General features: G+C 50.6%; 1 protein-coding gene and 1 long non-coding RNA gene across 4 annotated transcripts; one reads left to right on the forward strand and one right to left on the reverse strand.

The window, feature by feature from the left end:
• Window positions 1-224: 224 nt before the first annotated feature.
• Window positions 225-22,874, reverse strand: ALDH3A2 (aldehyde dehydrogenase 3 family member A2). 3 transcript variants are annotated; one of them, XR_004911244.2, is made up of 12 exons: window positions 22,749-22,874; window positions 22,442-22,603; window positions 18,843-19,074; window positions 17,550-17,635; window positions 16,028-16,236; window positions 14,330-14,447; window positions 12,599-12,740; window positions 10,153-10,319; window positions 8,655-8,754; window positions 5,241-5,476; window positions 4,147-4,264; window positions 225-1,762 (listed from the first exon to the last, which is right to left on the reverse strand). XR_004911244.2 is itself a non-coding variant. In XM_036073470.2 (12 exons), exons 2-11 carry the CDS (start codon window positions 22,592-22,594, stop codon window positions 4,187-4,189), a joined length of 1,467 nt encoding a protein of 488 aa, XP_035929363.1. In that variant the 5' UTR covers window positions 22,595-22,603; window positions 22,749-22,874; the 3' UTR covers window positions 225-1,762; window positions 4,147-4,186. The 3 variants fall into 3 exon arrangements, 2 of the variants coding, with proteins under 2 accessions (XP_035929363.1, XP_035929364.1); XM_036073470.2 differs by having other exon boundaries at window positions 4,147-4,210; XM_036073471.2 differs by lacking the exon at window positions 4,147-4,264.
• A 96-nt stretch (window positions 22,875-22,970) lies between these two features.
• On the forward strand, window positions 22,971-23,928 carry LOC118523717 (uncharacterized). Its single transcript, XR_004911245.2, has 2 exons — window positions 22,971-23,292; window positions 23,426-23,928. It is a non-coding gene; the product is annotated as an uncharacterized LOC118523717 (long non-coding RNA).
• Window positions 23,929-24,954: the final 1,026 nt, after the last annotated feature.

Raw genomic sequence — 24,954 nt, forward strand, 5'->3', positions numbered from 1 at the left:
AAAAAAAAACCACCCCACAAATGATAGAAAGTAAAGTCTGAGAAAATCTTGGCTAAGAATTTAAGTGAGAAAGCAAGACTTAAAGAAAGTGGATCAATACCACCTGTGATAGATAAAGGCAAAAAATGGATTTACAGTTGGGGGAAAACTTATGGCCGAAGAATGCTCTTCGAGACAACAGGGCATGAGGGGTTCCACGCTAAGAATGTCATTCTTAAACTTCATGCCAGTTTTAGCAAATACAGTGTATTTATTTTCAAGCAGGATATATGAATAGACAAGCCAATAATTTAGTTGAACTAGAAATTAGAATGTACAATATGCTAAATGAAAATTCCACATGGAAATTCTAAGATACTTTATGACCGATTATCCTGATGGACTAGCCTAGTGATGAAGTCTTGACATATCCTGGGATGAAGATCGCACACTCAGACAGCCTTCCTGGAAGAGATTCACACAACCAAGCTGATTACACATTCTCTTGTTGCGCAGAGGCGGGGAGGGTCACCTGCAGGGCAGGGAGGCTGCACTCCACCGGGCTCTATCCCACTGGGTCTCAGGTCTCGGCCGTGCTCAGGAGAGATCCCCTTCCTTTGCCCTCCGTCCCCTTCAGCACGGCCACCTGCTATGGCTTTCAGAGTCCTCCTCCAAACGATCCACCCATCAGCCCCCTGAGGCTCTCCAGCTCCCAAGTCCTGAATATCCGAGGCCTCTTGGTCACCACAGGCAATGGCTTTCCGCGTTGGGTCCTGAAGGCTGCACTTATTCAGAAAGGGAGCTCTCTGAAGTGTAGCAAAGTGAAATTTATGTGCATTGTGCTGCAGATATAAGAAACTTAAAGATCTGTCCACTGACTTGAAACTTTAAGATCCTGAGAGAGAATAAGTATTGTTATAAGTCATTTTATTACAGCATAAAAACACACCAGTTAGGTTTTATGAGATGTGGAATCCTACAACTCCTATACAGGAAGAATGACAGAGGATACTTGCGTGAAATTGGCAACTTGTCTTCCCAAACGCCCCGGGACGTACAAGATGATTTGTGTGGTATTAATTGCAGAAGGCATTTCTGGACAGCAGACTGTCCCGAACCAAACACGAGAAAGGGTGGAGAATGGTTGAGAAAGGAGGAAGACCACTGGTCCGATGGTACATCTGACAGGAGGGTTGACTCCTGAAAGTCAAGTCCTCGTGTCCCAGTGGATGAGGGACGGGGACCCTCCCCCACCAACCCCATATACAATTCTAGTGCCTCAAACCTCAAGCAGAGCTGGAAAGGTCTAGCCTCACCTCTCTGGATGCAGATGGTTTCAGATAACCCTGGGCTGGGAGGGGCCCCTGACGGCTTCACAGCAAGATGGCAGAAGGCAGCAGGGGTGGGGGCAGGGTCCCCTGTGTCCCATGAACTGGAGTGAAGAAGTCACTCAACAGGTTCGGAGACTCCTTTACATCTCCCAAGGAGTCCACGTTTAGCCTATCATATTCTCCTCCCCTAGACTCAAGCTCTAAGGTCTGGGTGATACAATGTAAAATGGGTTCTCCGAGTGGGGGAGGAAGGCTGGGGTTTGGCTGAGATGGCAGGTTTTATCCCTGGGGAGTGGCAATGACTTTGAGGGTTGATTATGGTGCATTTGCATATTTCCCTACTATTTTGGGTAGGGTTTTAAATCAACTGGTTCATTAGCTATTTAATAGAGGAATAATTCAGTAGAGGCAACCAGGAGGTTGAACAGGATCTTTCTTCAGTAGTATCCAGCCTAGAGAGAGGAGAAAGGGATCCAGGTTACTCTGCTGGTGTAAGACCCCACCCGACCAGCCCCGGAATAGGAACTCCGTACCAGGACTCAACCAAATGCCTCCTATTTTCAGAGACGCGAAATGCGCTGTATAACAAAAAGGTCCCTGTCTCCCTAAGAAGTTAAGTGCAGTTTGGGCTGAGGATAAAAGACTATGCCCTCCAGTGCAAAGCAACAGTAACGAGACAGGGAATGGTGATGAGGCGGTGTTCGGTCTCGTGTCAATGAGACAACATCAGCGTTGAGCCAGGAATGGAAAATGTTCATTTACTATCCTCCAGTTGTGAGTGGGAGGCTGAAGTCTCGACATGAAATCTGAAAACTCAGAGTTCTAATGGCATACTCAATTCTCGAAGGCCTCATGACATCTCTCAATTGTAACCCTTTATCTTTCTCAACTTTTTAAAACCTGCATCACCTACTACGCTTTCTGTGGCTCATATTACACTTTACTAGAACTTTACTTTGCATAGATGTGTATACACACATACACACACACACACAGATATTTTTTTAAATGCATATAGAAAATTCCTCTCCACTCTGTGATTTTGTCATGCTCCCTTTAAACTGATCATCGCTGCTTTCAATTTCCCATTTAGAAATGTTCCAAGCCCATTCTCGTTCTAGTGAAGTGAATTAATGAAATCACAACCCAGCACATAAAATAACTACTAAGTGCAGAAAGGCCATTTCAGAAAAATGATTGTAGTCCCGATAAAGACTCCTCAAATAAAGGCACAACGTGGGCTCAGAATCACTTCTTTAAAATAAAAGGTGATTTGGGCGCCTGGGTGGCTCAGTTGGTTGGGCAACTGCCTTCGGCTCAGGTCATGATCCCGGGGTCCCAGGATCAAGTTCTGCATCGGGCTCCCTGCTCACCAGGGAGTCTGCTTCTCCCTCTGACCCTCGCCCCTCTCGTGCTCTCTCTCTCAAATAAATAAATAAAATCTTAAAAAAAAAAAAAATGTGATTTGCTAGAAAGAAGACAAGCTCAGAGACAAGAGCAGAGAAGCAGCAAAGAGGAAAAGAAAACCAAATCCTCGCTGGTCCCACACGGAATCCAAAAAGGTCCGAACCACTAACACATCCGCTCATAGTGAGTACCGAGGTTTCCCCACTGAGAGACCGCGGCTGGCGGCCCCCATTCCATGGATGAGCAGGCCGAGGCCGAAGGGCGGGCTCAGAAAAGGCCTTGCTCAGAGTCGGAATTGGGTTGATCTCGGAGCCAGGGATCAAAGCCACATTTTCCTGTTTCCAAGCTACCTGTTTTAATACACTGCTGCTTCTCCAGCCGTTCACAGGGAAAGGCTTGTCTGCCAAACCCTTTGGGGAGCTCTGGGCAGGCTACCTGGCCTGCCCCAGCCTGTCTGACCCGGCATGCTGCCCCTGTGGGGAGCACCACAGCCTGGCGCTCTGAACTTCCCACGATACTAAGAGGTTCCACCACCAGCAGGAAGGTGCCTCTCAGGCTGGGGACTGTTGTCTGGGGACAAGAGAAGACAGGCAGATACCGACCGGAGACCCAGGCACATCTCAGACCTCGGGGAGATGCGGGGGGAGGAGTTGAAAGCCTCTAAATTACACACGGTGTTTTGATTCACTCCGTTTGCCACCACCAATTCTAAAGTCAAACTTCTTTTTAAACACCCAAACAACTCCAAACAAAACAAAAGACTAAGAGATTTTTTTTTAGAAGATGAGTCTCAGGGAGCCTGGGTGGCTCAGATGGTTAAGCGTTTGCCTTCGGCTCAGGTCATGATCCTGGGGTCCTGGGATCGAGCCCCACATCAGGCTCCCTGCCTGGCGGGGAGCCTGCTTCCCCCTTTCCCTCTGCCTCTCCCCCTGCTCATGCTGTCTCTCTCTGTATCTCTGTGTCGCAAATGAATAAAACCTTTAAAAAATAATAAATCAATAAATAAATAAAAAAGAAGATGAGTCTCCAATTATAAAGCACAGGGTTCACTGTGTACGTGTACCTATAGATCTGAGCTGGTCAGCTGGTGCGACCTCCAGGGGAGCTGAGCGGACGGGGAGGAGGCAGGAGGAGCACCCGTGACTCTCCTTTTTCTAGAAATGATGTGGGCTTCATCTAGACCCAGCTGGGCCATTACCTCCACACGTTTTTTTTTTTTTTTTTAAGATCCCAGCGAGCCACCCTCGCCCTTTTGAAAGTATGGATAAGTTAGGTTTTAGCACTCTGATACCCTGGGCCCAGCTCCAAAATAAATGCCTGGAGATTTTTTTCTGAGAAGCCTCCAGCTACGGGAAAACGAACCACTAAGAGAGAACAGACACCCGACTTGGCCCACTTTATAAAGGGATAGAAAACAAGCAGTTCCTACCTCACTCTTAACAGAGCTGGGTCGTGGAATCGGCTGTCCGTCACGGCTTACTGGACAACACGGTCTAAAATGCCAGAAAAATCAACAGGGCCTTTCTCCTCAGCACAGCTTGGTATTTCTGAGAAAACCCAAATGATTTCAAATGCAACTGGTCTCTCCAGTTCCACCAAAGCTATGTGATACCGGCAGACGAGCCAACCCCCTTGCAAACCGTAACTGAAGTGCAGACATGAACAACACAGCTATTTCCAGTAAACGCTAGAACCCGACCTCTCTTCCAAGGTGACAGGTCACGGGCGTTGTCACTACATTGGGTACATCGCCTCGGTTTGGCCAGCCGAGCACCCCAAGAACACAGTGGCCTTGCCCCCACGCCTGTCTTCATTTCCGTCATCTTGGATCTTCTCCATCACCCCCAGGGACACACAGACTGCCCTGGGAAGGCAGGTATCGTGGGCCACTCAGGGAGCCGACGTCTGCAGGAACTCATCACCAAGGACCGAATTTACAGGGCAGTCAACTGTGGTGGAAGAACATTCACGCTTCCCTCGTCACAGTCGCTCCAGCACAGAACTCTCCCCGTTGAGTGCCCTGCCTGCGGATGCCAGGGACACTGGAGCAGCACACCGGAACGGAGACACCCAGTACCACGAGGATCAGACCACTGGACAGCTCGGAACGCCGCAAGCAAGTTCTGCAGGGTTTTAACCTTTGGGTTTTTTTTTTGGTTTGGTTTTTTTTTTTTTTTTTTAGATTTAGCCCACGAGGGGCTCGATCCCATGGATCCCACGACCCTGAGATCATGGCCTGAGCCACCCAGGCGTCCCGGGGTCTTAAAACTCTTACACCAGAGGTCGGCACGCTCCTTCTGTGATCGTTTAGGCTCTGGGGGCCGCACGACCCCTGTGGCTACGCTAAGTCGGCAGGGGGTCGTGGCTGTTCCCCAGGAAGACGGGGCAGGCTGCGGTCACCGACCCCGCCCTAGACTCGGGAAGTTAACACGAGAGACAGAGTCCATCTCTAAAAGTAGAGAAGCTCCCCTGACGCAAGAGGACCATCGACAGCCCTTCGGGCGGGACCAGAAAGGGACTCACCTTGGCCAGCACGGCCGCCACCACGCCCAGGAAAGCCAGTAACAGCAGAGCGAGTTTCCCTTTGTTGAAGCGCTTCAGGAGGAAAAATTTTGCCCAATCCACCTTCGACTGGCTGTTGGGAGGATACCTGAGCTTGTTAGCGCCTTCCCTCTTTAAACTTTTCAGCAGGCAGGGACGTTGATGAGAGAAGGTATCGAAAGTGTATTTGCCGTGATAAACCCCCATGCCGCTGGAACCTGGAACAGAGAGGACAGACAAGACACACTCCACTGTAGGTGACACAAGCTGCCTGTCTGTGCGAACCCCGACGGAGGAAACCCCCAGCCCTCCCTGCTGCCCTATCTCACTTCTCAGTGCAAGGGGCTCTTTCAGGAGATTCCTCCCCACCTTCACCAGCAAGGTGATCTCCCTGCCAAACAGGGTACTCTCCAAGGGTCCAGCGAGGACTTGCGGCTCTCCGGGCCAGCGGCTCTCACCGAGACAAGGCCCCTGCTCTGTGTTCTCTAAATCCATTCTCGCCACAATCCCCCTGTATAAAGGCATCAGTGCTCCCGATCCCAGAGAGGGTGAGGGAGCTTGGCAGGGTCAGGAAACCTGCCCAAGGTGCAAAATGCAAAGCCAGAATGTGAATCCAGGTCGGCTGGACTCTTAACTACCGTGTGCTCTTTTCCTGCTGTTCCATGTGGCTTTATCCATAGCCCTCTTCACCCACTTGCTTCCTCTAAGCTCCTAGAGAGCAACAACAGAGGCAGGATGACAGGGTTACCCCGCTGGGTGATAGTAAGCAAGTGGAAATCCCTGCCCTCTTCAAAAGCCATGCTCCGGGACAGTCTTCTTTATTATGGGTGCTGGGGAGATACGCCGCACAGATGAATGGGGCCAGGAAGGCACTTACTGGTGCTTTACGGGGCTGCTGGTACATCATTTAGGGGACAACTGAAGCTATGGGGAAATTTGGCAATATGCATCAAAAGATACGCATTTTTAAGGAAAAATCCAAACTATATGTCAACACATTAACAGGGTTTATGCCTGGGAGAGTATTACATTTCATCCCTACAGCTGTCTGCAGTGTTGTTGTGGTTGCTCTTTTCCCCAAAAAACCTCTTATCACTTTTAGAAACAGGAGGCAAAAAGCATTTCACTTTAAAAAAAAATAGCTCTAAGCCTTTTTAAGACAGCAATGACACTTTGAGACATTCTTCCTCAGGAAAAAATCAGAAATTGCACAAAACTGCTTTAGAATCCTAATACCGAAAAATCTGGAATCACAGAAACCTAAGGCCAGGAATTAAACACAAACAGGCCCCAGCGGTAGGACAGAGCAGTATGCGGTTACTGAAATCATGACACACGACCACGCTGACGTGGGAAAATATCACACTATCCTCTCACACATGGGGTGAAAAACAATCTACAATAGGATACGATTTTGAACAAAATTTGATGTATACGTATGTAAAGAAAAGAATTTTAAGGACGTACACCAGAGCTTATCTTTAAAGAGCGGAGTATGGGTACTCTAAGCTTTTATTCTTCCCTTTTCTTAGGAAGCCTGGACTCCTTTTGCATTTAGCCGGGGGGGAGGTTTTGTTATAAGGAGGAGGATATGGTCGATGATGCTAAACGCTACTAGTCAAACCTAGTCAAGCAAAATAGGGACTGAACACAAGTCACTCGACTTGCACTCAGGAGGCACCAGGACGCCACGTGGAGCAGTGAGAGTCTTTGGTGGGAGCCAGGATCCTGGGGGGCACTGAGGCACAGGAGACTGGAGTCTCACCGAATCCTTTAAGAATCCGGGCAGTGAGGAACAGTAGCCCCCATCCTGTAAGCTCTCATTGCTTTCGTTCACCGCCCCTCCCTCCACAACACGTGCAATCCATCAGCTTGACCCCCCAAAATATCCAGCCCCTTTCCACCAGCTCCCCTGCAACCATGCGAGTCCAAGCCCCCACTAGCTCCAGCCTGGGCCCCCGACTGGCCTCTCACCACATGCCCCTCATGTGTGCCAAGCACAGTGGTGGGTGCTGGCCATCCCCTTACGTCCTAGAACGTGACACAGGGCATGCTGGGAAGCAGGCCGTGGTCTCTGGGCCTCATGTGAGCCAGCCCGGATCAGAAACAGGTAGTCCTGTTAAAATGAGCCACTTCATTCCCATAGACTCATTATGCGATCACAGAGGGAGAGTACAGAGCAGGAGCTTTTAAGACAAGGGTTTTCATTGCTTTTTACTCTAAGAATTCCTCCATGTTCGTTATTTGTGATACTTCTAATGAGATATTAGAGAAGCCGACCACCTAGCTCCTGAAGGAAAAATAAGAGTAGAGCCAGTCGTCTGGAGTGTAAAGAGTCAGGCCGGTCACCGCCCAAAGGGAACAGCAGGGACCAGGTTGCGTCCATGGAGCTTCTCCGAATTTCTGTGCATCCTGTCTAGAACACAGGGAGTCTCTTGCTCTCTTCTCAAATCGGGCAATAATTCGTGGAGAGGCTACGCCCCACACAGAGGGCTGGGGGGCCCTGGGGGTGGACACGGAGGACGACGTCGCCCCACCCTGAGCAGACAGCAAGGGGGCCTCAGAAACCCCGACTGCCAATCAGAGAAAGACAAGTATCATATGACCTCACTGATATGAGGAATTCTTAATCTCAGGAAACAAACTGAGGGTTGCTGGAGTGGTGGGGGGTGGGAGGGATGGGGTGGCTGGGTGATGGACACTGGGGAGGGTATGTGCTATGGTAAGCGCTGTGAAGTGTGTAAGACTGTTGAATCACAGATCTGTACCTCTGAAACAAATAATACATTATATGTTAAAAAAAAAAAGAAGAAGAAGAAGAAGAAAGCAGGAGGCGAAGAATGAAGGGGGGAATCGGAGGGGGAGACGAACCATGAGAGACGATGGACTCTGAAAAACAAACTGAGGGTTCTAGAGGGGAGGGGGGTGGGAGGATGGGTTAGCCTGGTGATGGGTATTAAAGAGGGCACGTCCTGCATGGAGCACTGGGTGTTATATGCAAACAATGAAAAAAGAAAAAAAAAAAAGAAAAGAAACCCCGACTGCCGCCTGCTCTGGGCGTTCTGCACCCGGCATTCGCTACCTCACTTTGAAAAAGACCTTATTTATGAATCTGAGACCTGGCTTTTGTCCCCCCTCCACCCCCCCCAAAAAAATCCCCTCATTCTAAGAGAAGGACAATAACCAAGTAATAACCAATAGATAAGTAAACCAACAAAAGGAACAAAGCCGGTTATAGGCTGTGCCGGGGGCTGCTAAAGACGGGAGGGGGTGACAGGACGGAGTCAGCCCTCGGCCGGGGGGCCTGACAGGGTGGCGGGAAGGCAGCCCCCACCGGGGTGGCCAGGTGATCGGAGCCACCGCGCGGCTTCTGGAACCGGCGCCAGGCGCACTCACCCACTCCTCCGAAGGGCAACGAGCTGAGGGTGAAGTGCATGATGACGTCGTTGGCGGTGACGCCGCCGCTGGACGTGCCGTCGATCATCCGTCGGACGAGCTGAGGAAGGGAACGCGGGCTCGGGTGAGTGACGCCCGTGGCGCAGGGAGGGGACGCACGCGGACCGCACGGAGCCACACACGTCAACCCTCTGCAGCGCTGCTGCACTTGGCCAACGCGATCGTGCCCACGTGCTCGGACCCGTCCCCGGTCCTTCGAGGGGCGCAGCACTGAACTGGTCTGTTCTACGGCCGCGCACCCGCGACGGCCACGGAAGCCTGTGTCCGTGAGGGACAGCGCAGACTACGTCCTGGTTTTTACCCGTCGCTATTTCTCTCCCTCTCCTCTAAGTGATGGCGCAGGACTGACACATACCCTTTGGTGTGTCGGAGCTGCCAAGCACATTTAAGATCTCAGACTTGGTATTCTATTTGTTTTGAGGACACGGTTGGCCGAAGGCCGGAACAGGCACGAGGACACCTGACTGGTAATGTCATTTCACCTCGCTGCCCACGAGCCCTCGGGAGCTCGAGTCATGAGCGTCACAGTGGACTGTGGTCACTGAAGGTGACCCCGTTGCTGGGCAGCGCGCCCCCTCGGACTTGCACGCTGCCCAGGAGACCTCGGGCTTCCAGGTTCTCGTCCGCATCACCTGTGGTCGTTTAAACTGACCACAGTTAATAACCCATTATTTACGGAGGCCCACGCGTTCGGTGTCACTTTACAGAGCTGTACCTCCAAGAACGGCAGGCTCCAGAAGCTGCGAGTCACCATGGGAGGCTCTCCGCAAAACCTCTGGTGTGTGAACTCCTAGACCTTGACGGGTCCCGCCTCCGTGTGGGTCTCCCCTTTCTCCAGAGGGCTCCTGAGCCCACTTGCCCACCTCAAGGCCACCGTCCCTCAGCAACAGCCGGTCCCCTCATGAGCCGTGCAGCAGGGTGGGGGGGCTGCTCGCCCTGGTGTGATATGGCATCACACACTCACCTGGCTGGCGTGGCCCCATTCACTCTAACAACAAAGGAGCTAGAGAAAGCGAAGTGTGCGATTGCACAACCACGTCCGTGACCGTGCCACGGACCTCAGTCCCACAGAGCCCACCTGAGCGCCGCAAATGCCACTGGGGTAAGAGGGAAGGCTCTCACACAGGAACGCCCTGGGGGTTAACGCCACAGAAGCTTCTAAGGCTGGTATGGAACCCTTCCAATTACAGGGGAGATGACTGCTGGTGCAAAAGTTCGTGACACAGCCCTGAACACTCAGGTCTGACCCCAGGGAGTATGGTAAGGGTGACAGCCATAACCCCAGGGTCTCACTACCCAAGACAGCCATCTGTGAGCAGCGCCTCACTCGGTGGACTCTGTGACTCGACAAAATAGAACATCATTTGCTTTGTGGCCAAAGAGGAACAGGGTCTGTGATGGTGGCTTATGCCAGGGAGTCATTCTCCGGAGCGTTTACCTTATCGTTGTGAGAAAAGATGTAGAAAGCCAGCGGTTTTTCACGGCTGTTTATGAATTTTATGGCTTCGTCGGCATTCTTCACAGGCACGATGGGAAGAATTGGCCCGAAAATTTCTTCTTGCATCACCTTGGCTTCAGGATCAACGTCAGTAAGGATCGTTGGGGCTGAAAAAGGAAGCAGCGAGGTGAAATCGTGAAGTCAAAGACGGGAATGCCAAGCTCTCATCTTAGGTTCGTTTTGCTGGCTCACCGAACCATCCCCTCGCAGCTCTTGCCCAAGTATTAGCTATTGACAAAAATAAAAATAAAGTCCTGAGTCTGGATGTGGAGGAACCGTACTCTGTCTCCAAGCTTGTGCATCGGGGGATCCCCATGCAAAGCGAAGGAAAGATACAGACACTTGAGAATATTCCTATCTAACCCTGTTCACAGCCATATTCACATGGACCAGGCGGTTATGTTTCCGTCTGGGGGTGCAGACAGCCCCTCTGTGGATCAAATCAGCACTACTTCTTAATTCGCGTGCTTTCATGCGTAGGATCTCGTTGCCCTTTATTTCAACTCTGTTAGATAGGTTAAGAACGGACTTCAAGGGTCAAGAGTCCCTGAGTTCAGAGGCGCCTGGGTGGCTCAGTCAGTTAAGCATCTGCCTTCGGCTCAGGTCATGGTCCCAGGGTCCTGGGATTGAGCCCCGCATCAGGCTCCCTGCTCAGCGGGAAGCCTGCTTCTCCCTCTCCCACTCTCCCTGCTTGGGCTCTCTCTCTCGCTGTGTCTCTCTGTCAAATAAATAAATAAAAAATCTTTAAAAAAAAGAGTCCCTGAGTTCAGAGTTCCAGCCACTATGGGGAAGGCGCACGAGAAAGGAGGACATCATGGATGCTGACAAAAGCTTTGCAGAGCGTCCAGGCGTCCGTGCCGGGCCAGGCACCAAAGAGCAGCACTCCGAAAGACCCCGTAAACAAGCTGGGTCTTCAACTAAAACAGAAGACACCGCCAATAACAAGTCTGCTCTCTTCCTTTCCCCCGCGTTTCCTACTGGGTCACCCTGGCAACGTGGCAGAAGACGGCTCTCGCCAGCACCCCAAAGGGTGCTGTCTCTGCTGTCACCCCAAAGCCACCGCCCGCTGCTTCCCGGGCTCAGAGAACCGTTCCGTGTGGGTGTCTACTCCCCACGGAGCCGTGCGCTCAGGTAAGCTAACCTGGGCTCCAGGTCGGGGGAGGCTCCTAACTGGGTGAGCTAATTGCAACAGACCTTTCCTCTTGCTGCTGATGGGCCGAGGAGCGGGCAAAGTCAACGGCTGATGGGAAAACAGAAGGATGAAAAATTGGGGGTTTGGAGGCCATTACTGATGAGAGAGAATACATTCTTCCTCACTGTTTTAAGTCCTTTATGGTTTTAGGTTTTTTGAAGTCGGGTTTTTTGGGGATGTGCAGCATCCCATCTGATAAGAGGGGCTAAGTAAAGTCATTTGGGGCAGCTCTTCTGCCAAATAAATGTGTTATACCCCTGTCACCTTAAGTTATTTTAGAACAATGTGTTCGGGGAGCCTGGGTGGCTCAGTCAGTTAAGCGTCTGCCTTCGGCTCAGGTCATGATCCCTGGGTCCTGGGATCAAGTCCCACATCGGGCTCCCTGCTCAGCGGGGTGCCTGCTTCTCCCTAGCCCTTCCCCCTGGCTCGTGCTTTCTTCTCTCTCTCAAATAAATAAATAAAATCGTAAAAAAAAAAAAAAAAAAGAAATAGAACAATGGGTTCAACATGCAACAGGAATACATATTCATGGCAAAGAATAAAAGAACACATAAAGAAAGTAAACAAATAATGTCAAGCCTGATAGATCAAAACATTATTTCCGGGCTGCCTGGGTGGCGGAGCCAACTCTTGGCTTCGGCTCGGGTCGTGACCCCAGGGTCATGAGACAGAGCTCCAATAGGCTCTATGCCCAGGGCAGAGTCTGCTTAAGATTCTCTCTCCCTCTCCCTCTACCCCTCCTGCCCCCCTCCCTCTCTGTAAATAAATAAATAAGTCCTTTAAAAACAAACAAATAAATAAATAAATAAAACAAGAAAACATTCTTTCTGGAACAGTACTGCCACTCACTACTTGTGGAAGAATGATTTCCTCCTTGGGCTGTCCCTCCAGCCAGAAACCAGAAAGACTTACACGAGAGTTCTGTTTTGCTTCTCAGGGTGGTAGGTTACAGGTTGCAGAAAGGAAAAAAACCAAAAAAAACGTGTAAAGGCAAAAATCCAGCGTGACACGGGTGCTGTTATTTATAAAGACATAAAACCATCCGAGTGGTTTTTAAGGCCGCACACCAGAAAACAGTGTGTCGTCGCTTATTAAACATTGTGTATCTAAGAGTTTATTCAGCGACAATAAATAGAGTCAATGAAAACTGTCACGCGGCCCGTGTCCCCAGAGCAAGAGGTGAATTTCCATTACCTATGTAGCGCGTGGCCTCGTCGGTCTCCCCACCAAAAGCGATCTTTTGTCCTTCAAGCAAATTTAGTATCCTCTTAAAATGACGAAGGTTGATGATCCGCTCATAGTCAGGAGATTCTTTTATATTTTCGCCATAAAATTCCTATTTAGAACAGTAGTATTTAATTGCCACAAAAGGCCCCTATTTCAGTGTCTTTAATAACCGCAAAACCCACTTGTCCCCAAAAAGCCATCTGGTTGTAGATCACCGCCCTTCTCCCTCAGGTCGTCTAACAGTGTTTACGCTTTCTGGCAGGCTGAGGATGAGAATTAAAGCAGGTGCACAGACCAGAGGACTCTCTGTGATGTCCGGGGTTTGTATGGATCTCCTGCAGACTGGTCGGCGGCCGTCCTGGAGGTGAATGCTCTCAATTTACTCTCAAGTCAAGAGGAGCGTTGTTTACCACCCCCCCCAAGCAACGCCCTCAGGCCTAGGTGCCAAAAATCACCCAGGCAGCTTGCTGACGGGCCCCAACTTCCCGGGCCCCAACTCCGGAGCCACCAACAGTGGTTTTCTAGGCTACTTGCCCCTTAGAATCACCTGGAGACCCCAGACCAACTGAACTGCAGTCTTCGGAAGGTGAGGACTGGAAACTTCCATATACAGTTCCCTGGTAGAACCTCAGTTGAGAACCACTGTCTTAAGGACAGAAATGCCTCAAAGGAAGGCAGAGGGGATCCTATTCCTTTGAAACCAAGTTCATCCCCCTACTCAACTAGGCACGTCTTCTCCAATCTCCAGGGGTTTTCCGTCTCACAGGTACCCTGAAGCCCTGCCACCCCACATTCCTTGAGTCTGGCCAATACCCCTTTCCTGTTCTACTTTTCTGGCCCTATCTTCAGTCCCATCCCTCACGGCCAAGTCCCACATCAAGACCTTCAGCCCCTTGTGCCCAGAGTGACCCCTCCTGGATTCCTGCTTTTCTCTCAACTTCCCGGGACACGCTCTTCATTCTCTGACCATAATGTTACTCCTCGGTGTCCCCAATCCTTCCTTTGAGGCCTCAGTTAGCATCTGCTGAGTGAACCGTGACTGTTCCAGTAATTTCTTCCACCCAGGGGGCTTAATGACCCCCTCCCACCAGTGAGCTCAGTCACACTGGTTCACCCCCTTCTTTCTTCCCAATCCTACATTTCTTCGAGGTTTAGCTCAGGCCACTACCACAGCATTTCTCGATTCCTTCTAGAGAGATCTTTAATTGGAACACCCTGAAAGCCTGATAACCAGGCCGAGAGTATAGTATCCATACTTACTTGATTAACTCACTCCTCCAAACTACTGGCCTTCCTAAGCCCTCTGCACACAAAAGAACCAATACCTGAATCAGCAATGGCCAACAGGCCAAAGGGCCTCTGATTGCATTTCACAGGATTGGCAATATCCTCTAAAAAAAACCATGAAACATAGCTATTTCATTTTTTTTTTTCCGGAGTCTGTGCTACAACTAACTAGTTGTTTCAACACATCAACTAGACAGTTGAAGTGGGTTAAACACCAACCTATCTTGCTCCTAGCAGACATTCTATGAAAGCTGCCCAGAGCATTCTGAATCAGCCCATAAATTAATTCAGCCACATATGCTCCTGGAATTTTCCTGGGGAGGCGGGGGAGGGACCAGGAATGCTGCCCGCACAGCTGATTAGATGCAGAGCTTAACAAAACCAACGGACTCAGATACATTAAGCACAAACCTTCACGGTTTCCTTAATCTTCTGCACAATCTGATTCTGGAGGGACGGTTCACAGAGAACGTAGTCAGGAGCAATGCAGGTTTGGCCACAATTCATGTACTTCCCCCAAGTTATACGCCTGAGGGGGGAAAAACCAGAAAAGCCATAGAATTCGGTCTACTATTCATCTGCTACACCTCTTCTGTTGTTTGACTCTTTTGCAACTAGCACGTATTCATAGATTTACTTAGTAGTCCTTGTACTTATTTTTTTTAAAGATTTTATTTTTTTATTTGAGAGAGAGAGAGAGAGAGCATGAGCAGGAGGAGGGGCAGAGTGAGAGGGACAAGCAGACTCTGCACTGAGCGCAGAGCCCCATGTGGGGCTCGATCCCACGAACCTGAGATCATGACCTGGGCTGAAGTCAAGAGTCGGATGCTTAACTGACCAAGCCACCCAGGCGCCCCTGTAGTCTTTATAAAGAACAAAAATGTTTTAAAAACTCATCTCTTAGGGGTGCCTGGGTGGCTCAGTTGGTTAAGCAACTGCCTTCGGCTCAGGTCATGATCCTGGAGTCCCGGGATCGAGTCCCACATCGGGCTCCCAGCTCAGCAGGGAGTCTGCTTCTCCCTCTAACCCTCCCCCTTCTCATGCTCTATCTCATTCTCTCTCTCAAATAAATAAATAAAATCTTAAAAAAAAAAAAAAAACTCATCTCTTAAATCAGTCGGTTGGGACTCAGGATGCATTTTCCCACCGACACAGTATACTCTAAGGAGCAGAGACGTTCTCGTGCCAGCTCGTGGGAAACAGTACTTTATAAGCAACGAAGCCACTGCCGGTTCTGAGAAAAACAGCAGACTCCCACACCCTCTTCTCCTCCCACTCTAGCCAAGGGGACAGCCAGATGTCAGGAGTTCCATCCAGACTTCAATTTTCCCAGTTGTGGCTCTAGGTCCTGCTGGCAAGAGGTTCAGCTAAAAAGCAGGAAAGCAGCCAGCCCCCAAGACCACCCTCTTCTCTGGGGAGCCCGTGCCCACTCTGGAAAGCCGCACCTACATATGGATCAAAGCCTGCTTCCTGAACCTTCCCTGAAGGCCTCATGCTCTGGCAACCAGACAATCTGGACACGGCCTACCTGCCTACAAGCCCTCTTTGTGCATCTCTGGAAGGGGGGCGAGAAGCCAGACCACCCCGAGAAGCACAGAGCCAGTCCTGGGTTTTGGCATTTCTGGGGAGCTAAACCTGATCTAGCAGAGAGAGAACCTGAAACCTTTTGTTTTCTGGCTCCCAGCTGCACGATGTTATTCTGAGTGAAAACGAGTAATAACTGATTTTTGTCAACAAAGGAACTCGTTAAGAGGTGAGCATAATACCATTCTGTTGGGAATCTGAAGATTTTATTACGTACACGCGATCCTTTACCTACTGGCCGGATCACCTACCAGCAGAAGAGTGAAATTTCTTGCTATGTCTGTAACCTTAAGAAAGCACTTTTCTGTATCTCCTAAGGACAACCACGCAATGTCAAGACCCACTGCTCGTTTCTTCTGGCAGAGGCAGCAAGAGACGGTTTGGGAAGGAGTTCCGCTGCCCCTGGGGACATCAACCACCCAAGCGTCCCGATGTCTCTCTGAGCCAGGAGGCCCAGGACCCTGGTGCCGAGAGGACACACCAACCTGTCGGTGTCGGGAAGCCCTCAGATATAAGCAGGCTCACCTGCAGGCAATGTCCAGGTCACAATCCGTGTCGATATAACACGGGCTCTTCCCTCCCAGCTCAAGCGTCACGGGGGTCAGATGCTTGGCGGCGGCTTCCATGACAATCTTCCCGACGGCCGTGTTCCCCGTATAGAGAATGTGGTCAAACCGCTGCTTCAGGAGCTCCGTGGTCTCTTTGATGCCACCGTTAATAACAGCATACAAGTCCTTCAGGAAGGAGAAACAGAAGCACTGACGTCACCACATTAATCCCACCATCTAACGAGCACTTTCTTCGACGTAAACCTGCAGCATTCAGGAACGGTGGGGAAAAGAGGGGGAGCGGCCCCGGGGAGGAGGCAGGAGGGCGCTGACAGAGGACACGTGCAGAACAGAGTCTGCGGGCGTCTGAGACCCCTCCGCCTGCGGTTTCCACACCGAGCTCGGCAGTGAGGACACCCAAGAGAAGAGATCAAATGGCTGGATGGATTCGACCGGGGAGATGCGCGAGATGGGGGCCATGCGAGTGGGAGATTTTGGTGAAGAGTTTGAGGTCAGGGAGCAGGGGACAGGTCCCAGCTCCAGCTGAGCATCTCGAGCTGAACGTTCTCGCCCTCCGCAACCGTGCAGGGCTCAGCCCAGGGCCAGGAATGAGCAGAACTCGAGGCAACGGAGGGGAGAGCCCTCGCTCTAGAAGTCAGATCTGGACTCGGTCTGGGCTCCATCACTCACTAGCAGCCCTACTGCACATCTGTGAGCCTCAGGTTCCTTACGCGGGACTGGGGAGAGGTCCCAGTGCTCCGGACAGAGCCCTCAGGTGCCCTGTGCTCTTCCTCACGAACAGCTAGAATGGAAGAGCGCCTCATGCAGCAGCAGCTGAGGAGCAAGGACAGGAAACAGAGAGCAAGGACGGGACACAGAGACAGCTGTTCAAAAGACTCGGAGAGCATGACATAAAAGCGGCCTGGGGGGCCTCATGCTTCCACTCGATCCCCTACTAATTACGAGGCCTCGTTAGTTCTCGCTCACCCCACAGTTCAATTGTCCAACAAACGCTTCAAGTTTTAACTTGCATGTGGGTTAATCTACGGAACGTCTGTGACTGGTCCCCCAACAAGGTCTCAGAGAGGCGGGGTGGGCCTTTCTATCCCCATGGAGTGAGACTGAGAAGAATTTATGGGGTGAGGGGCAAAGCCGGGCCTGCAACCTCCATCTTCTGGTTCCAAATCCTACTCGACCCATGACCTCTCCCTGTCTTCATCACCCTCTTGAGCCGGATAACCACAGCTATTAGGACAATGTAGTTCCGTGGGAGTGACAGAGACAGGACAGCAAGGAGAGCCCACGGTCAGCCTCCAGATTGTTCCAGTAACATGTACAACTCCAGCCATGACTCGATCCTAAATCCTAAATTAGGACTCCTCCCTACAGCAATTCCATGCAGACAGCCATCCATGACACGCACTAGTAGGAAGATCAGATGTGTGTCCCCCCACTCCACTAGAAACGGACACACTGAGGGTGGGTCAAGACATTATTACCTGGTCCAAATACTGTGGGAGGAGTTCGGCCAAGATCTTAGCCGTTTTTTCACTTAGTTCAGAAGGCTTGATAATGACAGCATTTCCTAAACAAAGCAAAAAAAGCGGGACAGCATCTTTTAAGACTTGAGTAACTTTAAAACCTACCAGAACGGTGTTCATGGTGGGAATACAGGCTAGGTACTCCTATTACTTCTGCAGCTGTGAATTCTGCTCTTCCTCAACGAGTGTTAAGAGCTTGTCTTTCTTTTTTTTTTTTTTTTTTAAAGATTTTAGTTATTTGAGAGAGAGAGCTCGTGCACACAAGTGGGAGGAGGGGCAGGTGGAGAGCCCAATGCGAGGCTCGATCCCAGGACCCCAAGATCATGACCTGAGCCGAAGGTAGATGCTTCACCGACTGAGCCACCTGGGCACCCCAAGAGCTTGTCGTACTCCCTCAGATTCGAACTTCTTGGTGCTCATTAGCTTCACATCACTGACAATAGGCTCCATCATCCTCCCCTACTCCTATAGCTTTACTCCCACTCTCATCGCTGGACTTTCCTGTTTGCCTTGGAATTACTGGGCGAACAAGCCTTGTCAACATAAAGTTGTTGACTGGGATCCGGCAGAAGTGAGAAAATCTCCCGGTGTCTGCCATAGACCCAAGCTAGCATTACTCCCACAGCCCACAGCTGGATGAAGAATCTGGTCAGATACGATCAAATGGTTCACCCAAGGCCAGAGTCAGCAACTAAAACCACCCGAGAACATGGATGGCTGACTCCCAACTCCTGGACCCATCAACGCATGACTCTAGACCCTCACAGGTTCATTCTCCGCGTATTTCAAAAAACAGTCACCATGCAAACAAATCTCTGGAGCCCACTTTAAAAATGATAAAATAAAGGGGTGCCTGGCTGGCTCAGTCAACAGAGCGTGTGGTTCCTGATCTCAGGATTATGAGTCTGAACCCCACGCTGGGTGTAGAGATTACTTTAAAAGAAAAAAACATTAAAAAAAAAAAAAAATTCCTTTCTACATCACAGCTCCTCCCAGCCCAGAGAGACCTAATAATAACCCATCCCAAAACAACCTTTGGCCGGTTCCACCCCGCAGAACCTGTCTGCTCACCTACCCTGACAGTGGACTTTCACTTTAATGAACTGCTTTGCGCTTACTAAAAATATATATATATATATATACACATATATATATATATATATATATACATGAATGATGATAATACTTTTGCATCCTCGGTACACTGCTGGTGTAAAGCAAGGCAAACCACCACAGCAAATGACCCCAGACCTGCGGCAATGGCTCCGATCAGAGGTTGCATGGTGAGAACAAAGGGGTAGTTCCAAGCTCCAATAATCAGTATGACTCCCAGGGGCTCCGGCTGAACATAGGCCTCGTCCAGCATGGTGAGCAGGTTCTTCTGAGCCGGTTTAGCAGTAACCCATTCAGGAAGATTCTCCAGCACAAGATCAAGTTCGCCAAGAATGGTAATGACTTCGTGACTGTATGCATTGAGTTCACTCTGTTACAAAGAGAGTCACGGTTAACCTTGCACAAGTCTGACACACTCAGCCCTGAACGTCGAAAATCAGGTCAGGTACACATTTATGAGACTAAGCTGGTTTGCTGTGCAGACTCCTTTCACACCCTTCATGCCCTCAGCAAGGCCTTGCGAACTTGGCTCTAAAATAGTCAACCCCTCTAAATCCTTCTTTACTGAGCCAGGCCTTTTATTTTTTTTATAAAGATTTTTATTTATTTACTTGTCAGAGAGAGAGAGCATGCGCACAAGCATGGGGGTGGGGGAGAGGCAGGCAGAGGGAGAAGCAGGCTCCCCACCCAGCAAGAAGCCCGATGCGGGATTTGATCCCAGGATGCTGGGATTATGACCTGAGCTGAAGGCAGATGCTTAACCGACTGAGCCACCCAGGTATCCCAGATCCAAGCCTTTTAGAGTCAGGATTAAACATTACTTCTTTCAGGAAGATTTCCCTGATTAATATTAGCCTGTCTTGATCACACTTCATAAATCATAGCAATTCTGCCTCTGATGTGTATCTTTTTTTTTTAAGATTTTATTTATTTATTTGACAGAGAGAGAATTAGAGAGAGAGCACACGAGAAGGAAGAGGGTCAGAGGGAGAAGCAGACCCCCCGCTGAGCCGGGAGCCCGATGCGGGACTCGATCCCAGGGACCCCAGGATCATGACCTGAGCCGAAGGCAGTCGCTTAACCAACTGAGCCACCCAGGCGCCCTCTGATGTGTATCTTAATGTCTCACCTTTACACACTGATTTGTAACTGTATTCACACTCTATCTGTGTATGTTTTGTTTCCCAAATTCAAATCCCTCAAGGGCAAGGGATTATCGTTTTTCTTTAGTAATCATATATATATATACACGTACTCACACGACCATCTGATGTTTATAGAATGACTGATTCATCCTTTTTGAAATCTTAATTATATCACCTTGTTTATTTGGTATCACAGTCTCTCTCTACCAAAAGTGCTAAAAAAGAAAGTTTAGAGTTACCGTTGTTACTATTACTGCTGGTGTTACTACCCCTCAAAATAATCTTTGACTGGGGGAAGTGAGGGAGACTCACAGAACCAGAGCAGGGCCTTGTTACCCCTGGAATAAAGATAAAATGTAAAAACAAGGTGATAACAAAATAGAGAGTAGGGGCGCCTGGGTGGCTCAGTCATTAAGGGTCTGCCTTCGGCTCAGGTCATGAGCCCGGGGTCCTGGGATCGAGCCCCGCGTCAGGCTCCCTGCTCAGCGGGAAGCCTGCTCCTCCCTCTCCCACTCCCCCTGCTTGTGTTCCCTCTCTCGCTGTGTCTCTCTCTGTCAAATAAATAAATAAAATCTTTTTTAAAAAATTTAAAAAAAAATAGAGAGTAATATACTTACACCCTAAATACTACCCCACACCTTGCTACTCAAAAAGTCGTTCCAGGTGTTTTTGGGAAGATGGTGGAGTAGGAGGATCCCGAGCTCACCTCCTCCCACGGAGTCTCCAAGGCTCCCACCACATAGAGAGTAACTCTTCTCTGAGAACGACCTAAAGACCCACAGAACACCTCTTCCACAGCTGAAGACATAAAGAAGAAGCTACATGGAGAAGGGCAGGGGGAGCAGAGACATGGTCTAGTCCAAACGCACACCCCCCGGCCCGGGGACCCACAGCCAGCAGTGATCTGATAGGCATGGAGATCCTCCCTGAAGAGGGAGGGGTTCAAGCCCCACATCAGGTGTCCCCACCCTCGGGACCTGCACCAAGGAGCCTCTGTAACTCTTTGGAAATCGGCGGGGCTTGATGGGGACGGGGTCAGTGACGAACTGGAGGGCTACAAGAAACCAAGACTCTGCTCTTAAGCCGTCTGCACACAAACTCATTCAGCATAGAGGTAGCGGTTTGAAAAGCGCCTGGGCCATATGTGAAGGAGATTTATTGACTAATTTTAGGGTGTGTGCCATATTAAAAACAGAAATACCACACCATCCCACAATTCCACTTCCGAGTATTTATCCAAAGAAAACGAAAACATTAATGAAGGGGCGCCTGGCTGGCTCGGGCGGTGGAGCATGCGGATTCTTGCTCTTGGGGGTATGAGCTCAAGACCCACATTGGGTGTAGAGATTACTCTAAAAAATAAAATCTTAAAAAAAAAAAAAATACACTAATTCAAAAAGACTTATGCATCCCTACGTTCACTGCAGCATTACTGACAATAGCCAAGATATGGAAGCAACCTAAGTGTCTGATAGATGAACAGAAAGAGAAAACGTGGTATATACACACACACGTGTATAGATACATACACATGTATATGATGGAATACTACTCAGCCCTAAAAAAGCAAGTAATCTTTTTTTTTTTTTTTTAAGATTTTATTTATTATTTGACAGAGAGAGACACAGCGAGAGAGGGAACACAAGCAGAGGGAGTGGGAGAGGGAGAAGCAGGCTTCCCGCGGAGCAGGGAGCCCGATGCGGGGCTCGATCCCAGGACCCTGGGATCATGACCTGAGCCGAAGGCAGACACTTAACGACTGAGCCACCCAGGCACCCCAAAAAAGCAAGTAATCTTGCCATTTGTGACAATATGGGTGGACCCAGAGAAGGGCAAATAAATGAAAAAAGCCATATTGCACACTTACGTTGTACACCTGAAACTAATATAATAGTGTATATCAACTATACCTCAATTTTAAAAAATGAAATAATTTTTAAAAAGCGTGGTTTCAGAACAGGCAACATGGTATCACCTGGGAGCTTGTTAGAAACTTTGAATCTCAGATGCCCTCCAAGACCTACTGAACTATAGCTTGCATTTTAACAAGATCCCCAGGTGATTCACTAAGGCACTCGAGTTTGAGGAGCACTGGCCTAAAGCACAGAGTCAGGGAGGAAAATTTCAACGCAGCAACGACAACCCAAAAACCTGTCAACAAAAGAAAACCATAAACCAAAAGGCAAGAAACAGACCTGGAGAAAAACATTTTGCGATACATTAAGCTGACAAATTACCGAAATCCGCAACATACAAAGAACTCTCAGAAATAATAAAGGAAAGGACCGCAAATGCAACAGAAAAACAGGCAGGGATATAAAAGGCAATTCACAAAAGAGAACAGAGGCCAGAAGACACTTGTGTCTTGCTTTCTCTGTTCTCTGCAATCAGAGGCACTGACTAAGCCACGTCAGCGCTTCGGCAAAGTCCAGGGAAACTGGCTTTATCGGTACGGCTGGAGGTAACACTCCCACAGTGCTTACGTAATCAAAAATAAATTTAAAAAAAAAAATGCAAAAGTTCGGGCGGAATGCGGTCCCCAAGTGGGACGGCGGCAGGCGGGTGTCCCGGCGCCGGCCGCCCCGCGCGTACCTTGCACAGGTCGGCGGCGATGGCCTCCAGGATGTCCTTCTCGCGCTCCTGCACCATCCTTTTCAGGGCCTCGAGCTGCTGCAGCCGGAACCTCAAGGGGCGCGACCGGCCGGACGCGAACGCGTCGCGAACCCGCTGCATTTGGCTCTCCATGGCCTGGTCCTGCCGAGAAAGGGGAGGTCGGGGAGCGCCGCGGCGGCGGGGGTGCGGCGGGCCGGTGGGATGCCCCCGCGGGGGGCGCCGCCTCCCTCTCCGCTGCCCCCCACCTCCCGCCCGGCGACCCCCCGGCGCGGACCCGGAGCCGCACCTCTCTCGGCCGCCGGCTCGCTCGCTCCGCCGCGTCCTCTGCAACTGCCCGGGGCCGACACTCCCACCGCCGCCCGGCGGGGCCGGGCTCCACCCGCAGCCGCGCGCCGATTGGCCGGCGCGGGTCACTTGACCTCGGCGGGCCCGCCGCCGCTCCCGGGATCTGGCCGCAGGGTGCGCGCGGCGGGGCAGGGGTGCGCGCGGCGGGCAGGGGTGCGCGCGGCGGGCCAGGGGTGCGCGCGGCGGGCCAGGAAGCGCGCCGACCGCTGGAGGAACGCGGCCCACGCGCAGAGACGCCCTCGCGAGGGGATTCCCTTCCCTCCTCCATTTTGGGGCTCTCAGAGGCGGCCCAGTGCACCGAGGCGGGAGGCCCGGCGCCGCCCAAAGCTTGGGGCGCCGTGGGCCGGGCCTCGCCGCGTCGGTGGGCAGTGAGCGCCATGACCCCGCGCGGCCGTGCGGCTCTGGGCCCCCGAGGCCGCCGCCCGCCCCCCCGTCGCTGCCCTGACTGCTTGCAGCGTGCACGGTTTTCCAGAAAGTCCTCCGAGGTTAGTCTGCCGAGGGCAGGAAGCCAGGACCTCATCGAGGGCTGTGCTGGCCGAGTGCGGACGTTAAAAACGCTCTCCCCGGGCTGCCTATCACCCGCTAGCAACCTTCCCGTTTTTCTGTTCCCCTTTGCAGCAGAACTCCTCCAGAGAGGGCACCCACGCCGCTCACATTTGCCTCCCGCTTGCTGTGTGCCAAATGCAACGAGGTCATCCTCAGATCCCGAGGCGGTTGGCCCCACTCATCAATTGCCATCTTCCGGAGCCCCTGTCTTGGCTTGCTTTCCACCCCTCTGCACGCTTCTGGTTTTCTTTTTACCTCCCCGGCGGAGCCCTCTGGAATCTCCTTTGCTGGACCAGCCTTTGGACCACTTCTCTTTTCACAGCCCAGGACTTCCTCATCTAATCCCGTGGGTGGTGGTCAGAGACGGCTTTAAACTCAGTCTCTCGTTCCACCCTTTTCTCCAGACCCCCAAGGACCCTGTTTAACTCCATCCTGTTCATCTCTGTTTGAATGTATTAATGGGCATCTGAAGTTCACTTTAGGTAGAACTTTTCATTTACCCTCATCCACCAAATACAAGGCACACCTCCTCCAGTGTTCCCTACTTCAATAAATGGTATGTCCTTTATCCCGTTTACTCAGGCCAAAGTCCTTGAAATCATCCTTGACTCTTCTCTTTGGCCCTATCTTCAAAAAATATGTTGAATTCCAACCACACGTACCCTAGTCCAAGCCAAATCATTTCACTTGCACGGTCTATAGCACTAGGATCCTACTGCTTTCCCTGCTTCTACTCTTGGATTCTGTGGAGGTTACATATAGGTCATTTCTCATTTCTATACTTGCCCTTGTAGACTACTGTACCGTGGGGGCCCAGAGTGTATAGACTACTTTCCCCAGGTTCTCATGCCGGAGCTTCTACCATTGGGAGGTGTAAGCAGGAAAAAAGAAGGTAGGAGGTGGAGAGTAACCTGCTTGCTTCTGGATTCAGTAGTGTAATAGTTGCTGGCCACTTCTCCGGTGAAAGGGGAGGTAGGATCATTCCTGACTCCAGCAGTTCCATCCTCGGTCCAGGCAACCGTCTGTAGTAAATAGAGGATGACGGTGACAGGCACCAGAACTGATGCAGCTCCCGCGGGTTTCGCCAAGGGTATTTTTAGCAGCCTCTAATCTTTGATACCACTCCATTCTTCCATTTGCTATGTGACTCCTAAAATTCTGCCTGAAATAACTAGAGTGGTTTCTCTTTCCTGGGCTGGACCCTGACTGACACACTTTGCTACAGCCTTTTCTCTAGCCAGCTGTCGTGGGTCCTTGTTTATGCCTGTCTTCCCCATTCGAATGTCTTATAAAGGCAGGGACTTTGTCTTGTGTGTTCACTGTAATATTAGCATCTAGTGTAGAACATGGCCATTGGTTGGTATTCAATAAAGATTTATTGAAAGAATGAATGAATGATACACTGCTGATTAGTCTCAGTGTCTTGGCACTGTCCACATTTGCGGCTTTCTCAATAGCGTGTAAAAATTGAGGCTTATTTAGAATCTTAGGGAAGGAAGAAGTTGTCATGACCATCAAACTCTTCTCTACTTCTCCCTTGCCTTTTTTTGGCAAAAAGAAAGGGGGGGGGGAGGCAGTTCACGGGCGCCTGGGTGGCTCAG

Source organism: Halichoerus grypus, chromosome 2 (assembly GCF_964656455.1).
Source record: "Halichoerus grypus chromosome 2, mHalGry1.hap1.1, whole genome shotgun sequence".
NCBI classification, from domain to species: domain Eukaryota; kingdom Metazoa; phylum Chordata; class Mammalia; order Carnivora; family Phocidae; genus Halichoerus; species Halichoerus grypus.

Bases quoted from the DNA above. Each gene is read 5' to 3' on its own strand.
- ALDH3A2 (XM_036073470.2), bottom strand. From the start codon at position 22,594: ATGGAGAGCCAAATGCAGCGGGTTCGCGACGCGTTCGCGTCCGGCCGG. The intron at 17,636-18,842 runs GTCTGGGGTCAT...TGCTTTGTTTAG, and splicing joins GATCGGAGCCATTGCCGCAG to GAAATGCTGTCATTATCAAG. The intron at 16,237-17,549 runs GTAATAATGTCT...TCCTTCCTGAAG, and splicing joins TCCCACAGTATTTGGACCAG to GACTTGTATGCTGTTATTAA.